This window comes from Chaetura pelagica, unplaced genomic scaffold (genome assembly GCF_000747805.2).
Source record: "Chaetura pelagica isolate M959 unplaced genomic scaffold, ChaPel_1.0 scaffold360, whole genome shotgun sequence".
Lineage (NCBI taxonomy): Eukaryota > Metazoa > Chordata > Aves > Apodiformes > Apodidae > Chaetura > Chaetura pelagica.
In genome coordinates, this window is record NW_009951950.1 from 3150780 (window position 1) to 3165471 (window position 14692).

The 14692-nt window shown below is 40.1% G+C and overlaps 1 protein-coding gene across 1 annotated transcript in view; it reads right to left on the bottom strand.

The window, feature by feature from the left end:
• Positions 1 to 421: 421 nt before the first annotated feature.
• SLC37A1 (solute carrier family 37 (glucose-6-phosphate transporter), member 1) overlaps positions 422 to 14692 on the bottom strand; it is a 31332-nt gene continuing 17061 nt past the window's right edge. Inside the window, exons 10-18 of the mRNA XM_009998217.1 lie at positions 12459 to 12593; positions 9472 to 9562; positions 8302 to 8364; positions 6563 to 6648; positions 5848 to 5896; positions 4974 to 5047; positions 3420 to 3498; positions 2760 to 2857; positions 422 to 478 (exon numbers count right to left, since the gene is read on the bottom strand). Coding sequence (XP_009996519.1) covers positions 422 to 478; positions 2760 to 2857; positions 3420 to 3498; positions 4974 to 5047; positions 5848 to 5896; positions 6563 to 6648; positions 8302 to 8364; positions 9472 to 9562; positions 12459 to 12593 — 732 coding nt within the window. The remainder of the gene's footprint in view (positions 479 to 2759; positions 2858 to 3419; positions 3499 to 4973; positions 5048 to 5847; positions 5897 to 6562; positions 6649 to 8301; positions 8365 to 9471; positions 9563 to 12458; positions 12594 to 14692) is intronic.

Consider the following 14692-nt stretch of genomic DNA (forward strand, 5'->3'; position numbering starts at 1 on the left):
CCCTCAGATGCTTTTCAAAATAAGATGTTCTAAACTTTTCTTCACTGTAAGGGTGGTGAGGAACTGGAATGGGTTGCCCAGGGAGGTTGTTGATGCCCCATCCCTGGAGGTTTTTAAGGCCAGGCTTGATGAGGTTTTGTGCAACCTGATCTAGTGGTAGGGTTCCCTGCTCATGGCAGGGGGGTTGGACCAGGCAGGGGGGTTGGAACTTGATGATCTTTAAGGTCCCTTCCAACCTTAACGATTCTATGAAACAAAAACCTTCATAATTTGAAAAACATAAAAACAAAATCACCCTTTTGAAGCAAAATCAAAACAGAAATGGGCATTCAGAAGCCTTAGTGCATTCAGTCTACACTATGGGGCAATCACTTAGTAACATGTTTTTAAACTGCTATTAAAAAGCAACAAGGCATAACACTTACAGGGTACGATCTGTGTAACACCGAAGCTCCTTCTCAATAAGACGGAGTAAGAACTGTAAAAATAGTCACAGTAGCTGTGTTAGTATCTATACAGATGCACAGATGAGTTAAGTTTCAGGATAAGATGTACATTTATTCTAAGAGATCATAATCTGAAACATTACTGTGCAATGCTCAACTCTGTAAAAGAAAAAAGTAAAAGACTTACTGACACTCGAGTCCATGTTTAGAAGAGAAGCTTTCACCAAGAAAATATCTTCCTTTTTGCAACTGAGAGATGAATTTCTTTGTAAAAACCAGAATAGCTTTCCAAAGTTACTATGTGTAACAGACGTGTAAAGAAACCAGCAGAGGGAACCCAAGACTTCAAGAAAAGATGGCAGATAGATGTTCTGTAGTGCTAAAGTAGTTCAGCTGCTATTCTGAAAAACCAGCTGTGTGTGTGAAAAGCTTTAATCACACAATTAGTCAAGATAAGTGAAGTCAGTCATGTTCACTTGTGTGCGCAGGATGAGAACTTTCAAGTGCACCTTGAACAGTGTACTAAGACAGGACCCATGAAAATGATTTTACAAACAAAATTATATTACTCTCCCATACATTAAAGACAGAACTAGAATTTCCCAGGTTCCTCACTGTTAAAAGTTTCCTTATCCTCAGAGTTTCAGTGTCATAAATGGAAGTTTCTTCACTGCTATAAGTACTGGTGTTTTAAGTCAAACTTGACATTTCAGATGCCAAGCATGACAGAACGGAATACTAAGTAAGAGGCTAAAGCCCTTGCAGATATTTTTTAACAAATTAACAATTCAACACAAGCATCTATATGCTGTACTGCAATGAACAGGAAACGCAGAAAAAGAATTGCAAAAACCAGGATTTACTACAACAGTATAGAGTCAATCCTCTCAAAAACAGAGCTTTACAAAGGTATTTTAACTGATGTTGCAAAGAAATGTGGGATTTTTTTCATTTGGTTTTAATAAGTAACTATAAAAGAAAAAAAAGCAGAGGTTTAAGCCTACTTGGGAAAATTACAACAACCTCCTTAATGTCACTCTGCAGCATGGAATACTTAATATTGAAAACAGCACAAATCAGGATTTATAGAGCTGCCAACTACCAACATGAACATACTTCAACTATTAACTTACTTATTTACTTAATTTCAAGAGATATCACAGCCTAAATGCGGAAAAAATACTTCGAAATTTTGGGTTTAACTTGAACTTAGAATACCCTCAATCATAACTCAAAGCAAAACCTTCTGTTTCTCTTGTGTCAGGGAAGAGTGATCTGACCCACTAAGCATCAGCTCCTCAGCAGGAGCACAGACCTCTGTGCAAAAACAGTGCAGGCAGGGGGTTTTGTCTGGGCACAGCCAGTTAAGAGGAAGGAACAGTTCTGAAGAGTTTCAGTCACCCTGCCCTTTCATGAACACTTCAACCCAAGACTTCAAAAGAAGAGGATTAGCAGGTGATGCTGCAGGACATCTCTGACGTAGCCATAGCAGCCTTCCGCACTGCTAGACAACAAAGCTGGTACAGATGCCTGCCAGGGAAACATGAGGCAAATGTGAAAACATAACCTACAGGTTGGTGTGGCAAATCAGATTCAAAGGCACAGCAAGACTTGCATTGCCTCACCTCATGTTCTGTTTGGTCTTTAAAAGCAAAGCAGGGCAAATCAGAAGGAAAAGAAAAAAAAAACATTTTCAGATCTTCCTATCCATCATACAGGACCTCAAACAGCAGAAAAAAGGAAAATGGTTCGTTGGACCAAGCAACCACATGTGTCGCACTCCTTTCCCTAAACACCTGTTCCTAGCTACTGTCAGAACTTAGTGTGTCAGTTTTCATCTAACCTACTACAGCAGTCTTAGGGCCTCTGTGGAGAATGTGATGTATTAACTTCCAACAGCTTCATTATGGTGGTGATTTCGGTGACACAGCAATGCAGCAAAGCACTTGTTGCTGTTTTGCTAAATCAGCTTTAAAGAAAACAGAAGTAATTCTTCCATGAGTGGAATCTGAGGCACCTTTTAGGTCTCTTTAGGAAGGCTGATACCATTACACCCACTGGAGTCTTCTCAGCCAGCAATTAACAAACGTGTATTTGCTCAGAAATTGAAGTGCATCAGAACTAATCTGCACTTTTGATTAAAATTAGGTGAGATCTTCATATTAGCATCTCTGCTCTTTAATTGAAAATCTCCTACACAATTGGAAGCTTCTTATAAGATGGAGTATTGAAACTGCAAAAGGAAAATTTGCATTGTAAGATAGTTTAACACAAAGGACACACACAGCAACTAAACAGTATTTTTAGACTTACTAGCAAGGCACACGCATCTGCCACCATGAGCATGTAAAACACGTTGTTCCAACCAGATGGGGAAATAAGACCAGCTAAGAGAGGCCCCAAAGCTGCACCTAAAATATAATATTGATATTGTCAGAACGATGCAGTGTAAAATTTCCTATGCTGAATGACAGTTATTCCAAGTTAGAATATACATTTCTACAACTAGTTAACTCAGTATCACCTTATGTATTAAAAGGTTCCAGAAAGTGCATAGTAATACTGGTACTGCTACAAGCCAATGGGAAACCTAACATAGGGGAAGCTGGGAGACTAGGAGTTTGAGAAATGCCATCCTGTGGCTCAACAAAATACCCATCCAGTATTAAGCTGAATCCTACTCATTTCTCCCTCCCACATGCTAGTCTGGGGGGCTTGAATAAAATATCCCTGATCTCAGACACAGCCCAACGGCATCCTGTCTGTGCCCAATACCAGTCTACCACCCATTTCCTCCCTCCTTCCCTCAAGTGTGGAACCACTACAGCGGTTTACAGCTAAGATTGCTCTGCTCCTCATTTCCAAAGCTGTACCAAGCCCTGGCAAAATGTGAACAAAACAGTAGAGTTCCTCAGAGATCCATTGTCTTAATGTACCACAGCTAAGGGAGGCTACCTTACAGCTCTGGCTTACCTACAGATCCCGTTCCGTCAATGATCGCTGTCACTGTGGACAAGGCTCTTGCATTCCCTTTCAGGCTTTTATGGGTACCCTGAAGTGACAAAAACTGCTTATAACCACTCTGAGGTGAACTCGGAAAAAGTCCTTACAGTGGCAATTTTGCTCATACTCCTCCACATTAGATGTATGTTGTGAAGTTGCCCTAAATATCCTATCTTAAACCCTTTTATCACTACTTAAAGCTTTCTACCCTAGCAATCTGTTGCCTATAGCATTCTCCTCTATTAAATCATGTTATTTAACCACAAGAGCCAAGAAGCTTCCTGTTCTGCACACTGTGGATTCAAGCAACAAGGCACTTCAGCTTCGCATTATTCTGCAAGGCTGGTTCCACAGCCATCCTTTCCTCTGCTAATACAGCAAATCTCTATGGAAATAATTTAAAAAAAAAAAATCACCGCTGTGACAGGAATACTGAAGTACTAGAATTATGGATATAAACCAAAATGCTAATTCAGAGAATTCTCAACTGAAAATAAGCTGTTCAGTCCCAATTTCAGAAGCCAGGTCTTCAGAATAAAACAACTGATAAAGGGAGTGAGAAAAAGTGAATAGTTTAGAGAACTGCTAATGAGAGACAGTCCTTTATCTCCAGCACACTGAGGAGAATCCAATCAAGTAATCAGCAATTTACATTTGTTCATGTCAGATGTTTGATTGCTGACATCTGAGAAACTGGTTGGCAGTTTCAACCCTCTTCTCAAGGGCCATGCAGTAATCATGCAATGTCAGGTCCCACTTCCTAGCTAGCAGCCCCTTCAGTGAGGCTAAGGATAAAATGGGCAATGCACAGTAGCTGCATTTGTCTTGCCAAGATCTTCAGACCAAGGATAGGACTCCAGAGGACATTAGAAGATTTCTATACTATACTGTTCTTTATACCTAGAACATTTGTTGTTAGAGGATTTTGCCTCTTGCTCGGTGCTTTAAAGAATGAGGACCTTCCAAAGCCTACCTAATGAAAGGCACCAGGGTCAATGTTTTCACATGGCACTTGTGATTGACTGACCTCATCCAGCTGGAACTGCTGGCAACCAGAGCAAATGTACAAGAAAGGACAGAGGGTAGCATGGGCTAAAGTAAAGGTAAGTGATAGCTACAGCTTTCCGTGCTGATGGGAATTAAGTCTCCAGCTCAACTCTCACTCAGATACAGCTCCTCCCCTAATTTAAAGATGCAAAGTATAAAAGGGAGAAGGCAACTGTACAGAGGCTTGGTCTTGAATGCAACCTTCAAATTCACTTCAGGGTGTCACCTACAAGATTTGATCTGTCTTGTTAGTAGACAAGAAAAATTCAGAAGACTCTCACAAGCATAACACTCAATCATACCAATATACCGACTCTAAAACTACCTTGATGGCCAAGTTCAATGCTGCCTATTCAGGTCCTTATCCTTTTGTTTTGGGACAATGCAGCCTCTTCACTGCCAAGCCTGCAGAAGTCAAAAGGCTCTCTCTGGAGGCCAAAGCTGCTACACTGGAAGCAGAGGGGAAGCCAAACTCACCAAGTCAGCAGAGACAGCAGTGGTGATCAGTGCATATGGGCCATTCACCAGGGCACCACTGATAAGCAGCATCACTGTTTCAAGTGGAACAAAATTGGAAAACATGAGTTACTTGAATGACTGTTAACCATAGCAACAGGAGACATCAATCCTGTGGTTCTCAAACAGTTCAACCTTTCTTTGGTGGAAGTGTTACAGAATTGGGGAAGGAGGAAAAGCAACAGATATTTCTATCTCCCTGCAATGCTTACTCCATTATGAGAATTTTCAAATATAAGAGGAGAGATGGCCGAGTCAAAATGCACTTCTGAGGGCCTTTACTGTTTCAGGTAAGTCAGAGAAAGGGAAAAGTCTGACTAGAATGACACTTAGAGCAGGGGATGCTATAGGGAGTCACCCATAAGCTCCTTCAGTTGCAAAGCACTAAGCACCAGAGGGCCCTAAAACTTAACAAGCCTTTAGGTAGATGAGACATCACTGTCAGTACTTGTGCTTCAGCTTCTGTTTTGAGGCAACAAAGACACAAATTAATTCAGCCGTAACTATTTAATGTTGCTGTCAAAAGCACTCCAAGTAGCCTTTAAACAACTCTGACAGCCTGTGCTGAAGCAACAAGCTCCAGAAAGAAGACTAATGACATTAACTAAATCACCGTTCTCAGGCCACTCCAGACTTATTTCCTAGCCTCCTTCCTTATCACATTAAAAAGCCTGCAAGTCAAAGCCTTGGGAATTTGATCCCATGCTTCCTTCTCTCAGGGAAAAAAAAACCAAAAACAAAACCTAAAAAAAAAAAAAAGGACAGAAGGGCACTGAAGGATCATAAACAAAAATTTCACATAAAGCCAGGCAGAAGATAACTTAAAAATACTCACATACAGTAGCCTCAAGGCCCATTTTACTGATTGCAGAGAACATGTACAACTGTAAAGAAAAAAAACCAAACATGTTGAATACCAACATACGTACTAATCTTAGGTTCCCCATTTCCCCCCCCACCCCCAATAACTAAAAATATCTTAAAATTATGTGAAAGCTAGTTCTAGCATTCTAGGTTTTACAAAACACTTTTAGACCACAGCAAGATGGCTGGTTGATTGGACAGAGGAGGGAAATAAGGGGTAAGCTCCTATTCCTCAATATATATACCCTTTTTCAGAAGAAAGGGCTGTGTTATGAGATCACCCAGTTTTAAGCTCTCCAGTTGCAAGCTTAAACATAGCACAGAATACTGTTCACAAAAGAATACAAACTTAAAGAAAAATGTACCTCATATGTCCAACTGCCAGTTTACTAACAGTTACAGCACAGAAATTTTAGCCTTTGAGCAGCTAAAATTCTGGCCAGAACAGACACCAAACAGTGATAAAATTTACACCGTCCTGTAACAAGCTATGCACTAGACTTGTTTGCTTGTTTAGTAAAGGCAGCCCAAATGTCTGTACTCGCTCACATGCTCAACTTTTTATGCCAGCTTTTAGCCTGGCCTGAGTTCTTTATATCCATGTTGGAAGATGCTGTGTGCAGAACTTCACAAGGAATGCTGTCAAAATCTGAGCTGCAGCTATTAAGAGAGTGGCAAACTCTTACTGTGGGTGCTGCAAGCAGTAACATCATTCCACAGGTTGACGCCCTCTTCTCCAGCCTGTCAGAAATCAGGCCTGCCAAAATTCCACCTGAAAGGAGAGACAGGCATGTGGGGAAAACAGTCTGTGCACATTTTACACAAAAGACATTAGTCATACTTGATGAAACCTGACCCAGATTAAAACAATAGGATAGAACTTTTAATGTTTGCTTACACACAGCAGCACAGAGCACGAGACAACGTAATTTGCACTTCGCAATATCCTTATTAACCCAACCAGTTTTGACTCAGAACATAACAGGAGCAGACAGTTGTTCCTCCTTTTTTAAGCCAGCCAAATATCCGAGATGACAAGGCAGGACAGATATGGAAGAAGTATTTAGAAATTGTTGTTCTGCTGCTTTTGAATGCAAGAAGTCTTTTCACCAGGTGCCACGTGGCTCCACTGCTGGAACCCTGGAATCCAACCATGCCCACTATTCACTGATCTCAACTCCTAACTCTAACATTGGCTCCTGAGCACTCTATCCATTTGGCACTGCAACCAGGGGAAATGAGCTATGCTAGATCTTGGGGCAAATGAAATATTTGGTTTTCTCTTCAGGCAGCTACTCCAGGCTCTTTATTGTTCCCTACTTTTCATATTGCCAAGGGTTGTATACAGAAGTACTAATCAGAGCGTGTGGCAGGAGGGGACTGGAAGGCCTGAGGGGAAGAGCTGCCAAAATGATGCAAAGGGAGAAGGAATGGAAGATTTCTGGATTCTCCATATTGATAAATATTGCTGGGCCTGCCTCTACCTTCCCAGCTGCCCATCTCCAAAGCACTCACATCCTGCTTGAATTAAAATGCAAACACAAAAGGTCCAAGCAGCACGTGACACCTTGTTAAGATGGTATTCACAGTGGAAAAGGATGCTGCTGAAAGAAGTCACTCCCATCTCTAAGGTATAACTAACTCTGGCTTCCAGCTATCTGGGATGAAATAAGAAATGGCAGAAGTCACATTCAGCACAAGACTGGAGCAGTAACTGCACCACACCATGACACCTGTATCTTGAACTACCAGGGTCTACACCACGCTTAATCCAGTGAAACTTCTCCAGCATGAGTATAATTTTCCAACAGACTGATAAAGAGCCCATAACGGAACTGGGGAAAGTGGAGGTCACACAAATCAGGTGGGCATCAAGATGATGATGCTTCTTTTATTGTGAGCTATATTGTCTGCACTGGCATAAACATTTAATTATTCAGAGGTCACCTCTCACAAACTACAAAGGAATATTCTCATCCTTAGCATTATTACAAACTCTGAAGTTTATCACATACATTTATATGAGGCATCAAGAAAATAAACCAAAACACCTGTGGCCACTCACCTCTGTGACCACAAAAAATACAAAACTGTACAAGCTGAAACAGTGTTGTTATGTTAGAGCAGGAAGGTATTTTGAGAGGTGGCATGACCAAGACACAAAAGCCAGAGCTGGTGGAGGTAAAAAATTCCATAGTATTGGGTTCTTAAAATCTGTACTGGGCACCATTGGCTCTGAGAGTTGTTCAGTTTGAAGATACTTAGCTGTGTTTTCAATAGCCAGCCTCTCAACTTAGTACCTTTACTGTCACTTTTCTTCACTGGACATAAGGGATAAGGACTAATAATATACATAAGCTGTGCATACCACAACTTCTCCTAAACTAGTCTGACCAAGTATGAAACATTAATATATAAAACTTACCAAAGATTCCACCCACATCAAACAGTGTAGAAAGGTCCCCAGCTCTTTTGGCATCAAGATGTTCTAGTGACAAAAGAAAAATATTTGTCTCATTTCCAGACTACACAATGCAGAAATCTCAACACAGTCTTGTCATGTGAGGGGGTAAAGGCATCTTATACATAAAATTAAGACTAGCAACCATGCTTGGCACAACATGTACTCTGCAGTTTATGGGGACTATAAAGGGAAGAGGCAGCCATTTCTGTAACTGCACTGTTTGCCAGAAGCAGTGAAGACCATTTAGCACAAACTCACACGTAGTTACCAATAAACGATGGGGTCAGATTTTCAGACATACACGAGAAGGCTGGGCAACCCAGTCCTACCATGTTAATGGTAAAGTTTCAAAACAAGCTGAATTTCTAAACTCCTTTTTTTTAAATTATTTTTTTTTTAATCTCTGAAATACAGTGTCAGTGACCCTACAACAATCTCAACGGTAGCAGCACTGTGCTAAATAGCTTTAACCTTTCTATCAAAATCTCACTGATTGCAAGGTACTCGGTCCTGCAGAAGCACTGGTTACCTGGAGCCCACACACAAACAGCCTTTAGCTATAGGATTTGCATCTCTATGAGTTTTTATAGATTGTTCAACCTGCCTCTCTCTGCTGGTTGTTACTGCCACACTTGTCCCCCACAGCTTTTTTGTTAGCTGGGGGTTTTAAAGGTCACATCATGACTCACAAAGACATTAGTTTCTCTGGCTAGGGAGAACTCCATTCTCTGCATTCTACAGCACAAAACAAAAAAAGCAGTACTGAATAGATAAAGAAGCTTTTTTAGATGTTTTTATTTTTACACATTTTAATCAGGCATTTCTATAATGTAAAAACAATTTTAGAAAGCAAACCTTTTTGATTGATTCACAAGAGCCAAAGACACAATATTTAAACTCATTTAAACTGAGGATATGCCATATTCATTTTTTGTTCATTTGTTTTGAAAATGCCTTTTCAAATACTGAATTAATAAAACTGAGAAATATGTCAGTTGCAACTTATAATTTTCCTGCTACTGTAGCAAAGACAGACTATTTCAGAAGTAGTAACGTTTCTTATTTCTTTCAAGATCTTATTTCCAGATGCTTTGTAGACAGAATTCTGTATTTGCTTACTGTTGTACTTACCCACATTTGTGATATAGAGAGGAAGCCAGAAGAGGAAAGTATAGCTCACCAGCTTTGCAAACAGAAGACAAAGGGAGAACTCTATGACTCCCTGAGAGAATAAAGAAAACAGGAAATTAGTATATTGAAAGAGACTGCTATTTGCTTCCAAAGACCATTACGAAAATTGTTTCTAAGAAGCACTTAGGCTTTTATTTTCTCTCAGGAATTCCCAAGATGCACTCTTCCCCTGAGAGCACAAAGCTTACAATCAGAGCAGACTGTGATATTTTACTCATATGCTTTCTCTACTCTTGAATTGTACTGAATTGACCAAAGAGAGAACACTAAAATAAACTGGAAGGATCTGACACTGTTTGGGACACCAGCATCACTTATTTTCTTCATGCAAAAAATTTTTATACAGCGTGACAGCAGGTTTGGAGTGTATTCCTGAAATATCGGTGTTATGTCCTTTAAATCTTCAGATGGGTCTACAATTATTATTTAACTCTTTACAAAAAGCCAGTTAACCAGTGAGACACAGTTCAAATCAGTATGTGGTAAAAGCACATTACACACAGGGCATATGCCTATTTAAAATATTAATTTGTTCCATCCTCTTTCCTGCTAGAGGAAAAGAAAAATACATGAAAAGTACACTTACTGAATAGAGCTGTAACTATACTGCCAAATTAACCTATCTTCATTGCCATCGCCATCTGATATCATTTTGTTTGAAACCAGATTTCTGAAAACCCTGGTAAGAGTACTGCAGCTACCTGCATGGACAACATACATACACACTGGGCTCTACTTCACATACAGTTTTGACCCTTTACAACAACAGTCAGGAAAAAAGCCAGAGAGTAACAGAGATTCCAGGTGGCAGCAGCAGCTACTTTTCTATCCATTACTTCCACTTTGCCACAGGAAACAGTTGAGGCAGAAGATCAGACTGGACAGGATGAGAAGGTGAAGGGATACAGTGGTTGGGTGCTGGGGATTTCCTCCCCTAATCCTTACACCTGGTCCAAATCAATTTGCGTCTAATTCTTCTTGAACAACCCACCAAAGCTACTAGGTTTCAAGCTGAGAGGACAATCAAGGATCATAGTTCCTCATTTAAAGGAAACCTCCTTTCCTTTCACCAGTAGTCCAAACATTTGGGCTTTCTGAAACTTCTCAATGTAAGCCATACAAGAGATTTTAAAATTAAAGCTTTTAAAGCCAGTTTTGAGCAGTGTAAAATGGAAGCCATGGAGGGAAGTTCTGACACAGAGAAGTGCTTAGAGACTCAGCCTGCTATTCCACCCTTAATATCCATGTGTCATTAACTAAGACCAGTAAACTTTTAAAACAGATTTCAGAATAGAACAGCCAATTCCAGTTGAAAGGGATATACAATGATCATCTAGTCCAACTGCTTGACCAAAACTTAAAGCATGTTATTAGGGGCGTTGTCCAAATGCCTCAAATGCTGACAGACTTGGGGCATCAACCACCTCTAGAGGAAGCTTGTTCCAGAGTTTGACCACCTTGGTAAAGAAATGCTTCCCAACGTCCAGTATAAACCTCCCCTGCTACAACTCAGAACCATTTCCACATGTCCTATCACTGGATAGATACCAAGGCAAATAATTCAGCACCTCCCACTCCACTAATCCTCTTCAGGAAGCTGTAGAAAGCAACGAGGTCACCCCTTAGCTTCCTTTTCTCCAAACTAGACAAACCCAAAGTCCTCTGCCGCTCATCATGGGACACTCCTTCCAAACCTTTCACCAGCTTTGTTACCCTTCTCCAGATGCAGAGACCTTGACATCCTTCCTAAATGGTGGGACCCAGAACAGCACACAGTACGATGCTAATGGTGCATTCAGCTCCTTTACCCAGGTCGTTGATAAATATATGGAACAGAACTGGCCCTACAATTGAGCCGTGAGGAACGCTACTAGTGACTGGTCACCAGCCACTGTATGCCCACTCTCTACAACCCTTTGAGCTTTGCAATCCAGCCAGTTCTTCACTCAAGCACACCGTGAACTCATCCCACAGCTGGACAACTTATTCAGAAGGATGCTGTGAGGGACAGTATCAAAAGCCTTACTAAAATCCAGAGAAACTACCGCCACTGCCTTCCCTTCACCCACTAGACTGGCAACTTTATCACAGAAGGAGATCAAACTAGTTAAATAAGACTTTCCCTTTCTGATACCATGTTGACTGTGCCTGATGACTGCATTATTATTTAAATGCCTTTCCACAGTACTCAGTATAATCTTTTCCATAATTTTGCCAAGAAATGAGGTTAAACTAACAGGCCCACAGTTCCCTGGGCCTTTCCTCACACCCCTTCTGTAGACTGGAATAAGGCTGGCCAGCTTCCAGTCAGCAGGGACCTCCCAAGACACTTGGTAAGATGATTCAGAGGGGTCCTGCTGTAACATCTGCTAGCTCCTTCATTACTCTGGGATGATTCCCATCAGGCCCCATGGACTTGTGAACATTCAGCTGACACAGCTCATCTCTTACAGTTTCAGCGTCCACAAATGGAAAGTCACTGTTCCCACACTCACAGTCCTCTGATTCAGTGGAGTGGGCAACCCAAGATCTATCAATATTATTAAAGACTCAGACAAAAAATGCATTTTACATTACAGGCTGCTTTAGTATTAGTCATAATCAGATGGAAAAAAACCCCAATGGTTAATATAGGTACTGGATCCTAAATGCTTGTAGTTTCTAAGATGCAACCAGTGAGCTTATGCCATCTGCTTACTGGGGAACAGAGTACTCCAGTATTGACTTTCACTCCACCTCTAGAAGGGGCACACCTTGTCTTGTGTACCAAAATCAGCTTTAGCCTATAGACACCAGAGTTGCCAATCAAAGCTTGTGATGCAAAGTTAATGACATCCTACCACTCTGTCTAGAACTTCATGGAAATATGAATTCCAAGGCAAAACTTAATTCCTAATGAAACAAGCATGAATAGCACATGTACTCACAGGTATTCGCAAGGCTCCAAGGAAGCTGATAGCTGATGTCCCATGTCTGCCCTCCCCAGTGCCTGCAACAGTGCTGGAGTTCAGTGACACACTGCAGTTTTCACTGTCAGTCAGTAAATGCTGCATCTCTGGATCCTGTCAATTCCCACAGCAACAATATATGGAAAAAAAAAAAAAGAACAATGCATTAAAAATCATACTAAGGACTCAAATAAGTCCAAAATATTTTTTTAAATTATATATTTTATCACAGAAAGTTGCAGCTTTTCAAAAGCTTCTGATTTGGATATGCAGAGTATAAGCAGAGAGCACACACAGCACATTGAGTGAAATAAGTCCGGTTGTTTATGTCTGAGTACATACACTCCATTAAAGAATCAAATTTCTCTTCTATTGTGGAACAATTCCAAGTTGCAAAAAACATATATTAGAGTACAATTCAATAGAACAAAACCATATCCATTCTTCTCTTAACTCACTATATAAATATGGTCTAATCAAAATTGACAATCTACTTAGTACCACAACACATTTCTGTTTAAAAGCACGTTATTATCTTCTCTCTGTACAAATATGAAGCCCATTTTTCAGATTCTGTAACATCATCTTACTCAGCAATTTAAATATAGGTCATCTTTCTAACTGAGTTATTCATCCTGGGTGCTATATGTAAAGCAATAACTTTTATTTTCCGTATCTGTTTCATTTGAGCAATCCACAAGTTATAAAAATCTGGAGTTTACCAATATTACCTAAGTTGTGAAATCTGAGTTATTTTCCAGCATTAGGAAGGATTTTACTCTAATAATTCCACTGGCTGCTAAGAATACTTGTGGAATAAGTTATCACTTAACAAGGACAAGTCATTGCAGTCTATCATGAGTCATTCCAGATAACATGAGGAAATCGTTATTTTTATCCATGCACCACACTGAAGTGAACTCTTGGAATAGAAGTGGAAATTTACATCTTACAGCTGTACATAAAAAAAGAAATTTCAGGTATAAATAGTCCACAGTGCTTCTTTTCCAACTCAGAAAAAGGGCAGGATGTAGCTATCTTCACTTTCACCTGCTCACTGAGAAGTTTACCTAGCTGTTTACTTTTATCAGCTCTGGAAGTATTCTACATACTGCTTTATTTCTCCCAATTCTTTTGCATTTGAATAAAGCCTTAGTGAAGAATTAAGCCTGGGTAAAACGGCAGACTATTCCATTTCCTGTAGTTATTACAAAGCTGACAACTTTCTGATTAATATTTGGTAAGCTGATGGAGGAAGAGAGAAAAAACCAATCAAGTGTTGGGCAAACTTAATTCTGCTGTTTTACACTCGGTGATTCTAAAGAAATTCTGTTTTTAAAGAACATAATTTAGAAGAAAACACTAGGAAACTATCTGGTCATCTGAGCCCAGGCACTTCCTATAATTTTAGAAGCCACCATGCAGCATCCAAAATGTTTTCATAGGATTGATAGACAGGATGCAGGATTTACAAGAGACAGTACACCCTGATGGATCATTAACTAGAAGACAGGAAAAGCATTTTGGGACCTCTGACATGACACTGTAATGGCACGTATGGCACATGGGTCACTCCATCATCATCATTAATACTGATTTGCTGCATTACTGGACCAACTTTAAAATTTGAACTATTTTAACAATAGCAATTCAAACCACTAGCTAGAAACACTGAAAAAAACCAAACAAACCAAAAGGGCTTATGCAGTGAAGCTCCTCACTGGATTCAACAGAAGATACAAGATATGTCCAGATAGTGTCTTAAACAAGTATCTCTTGCACAATTTGCACAGCAACCCTAACCAGGATTATCTGAGGTAGTGCTACTCATTTCTCAGACAGGTAGCTCCAAGCCTGTTTAAGGAGAGAGGGTTAAATATTGAAGTGGAAGTGACCAAAGTCCAAATTTAGCGAGTCATGCTGGAAAATTTTATCAACAATATGGGACTTGTATACTGCACATAGCTAAATAATAAATAAAAACCGCAGTTTATGCTTGGCAGAGAGAACATTTTTCAGCCTTGCCAGCTTGTCATAGAGTGTGATTACACATATGGCAGACTTTTGATCTCTGAGGGAGGATTCATTATCCCTCAATTTTGTGCAATTTTTAAGGGCCAACCTGATACAAAAGTGGTAATGAACACACAGAGGTATTCAGGTCATGCAACCAAAAACACATTCTGTTTTCAATCATTATATATCCTGAATAT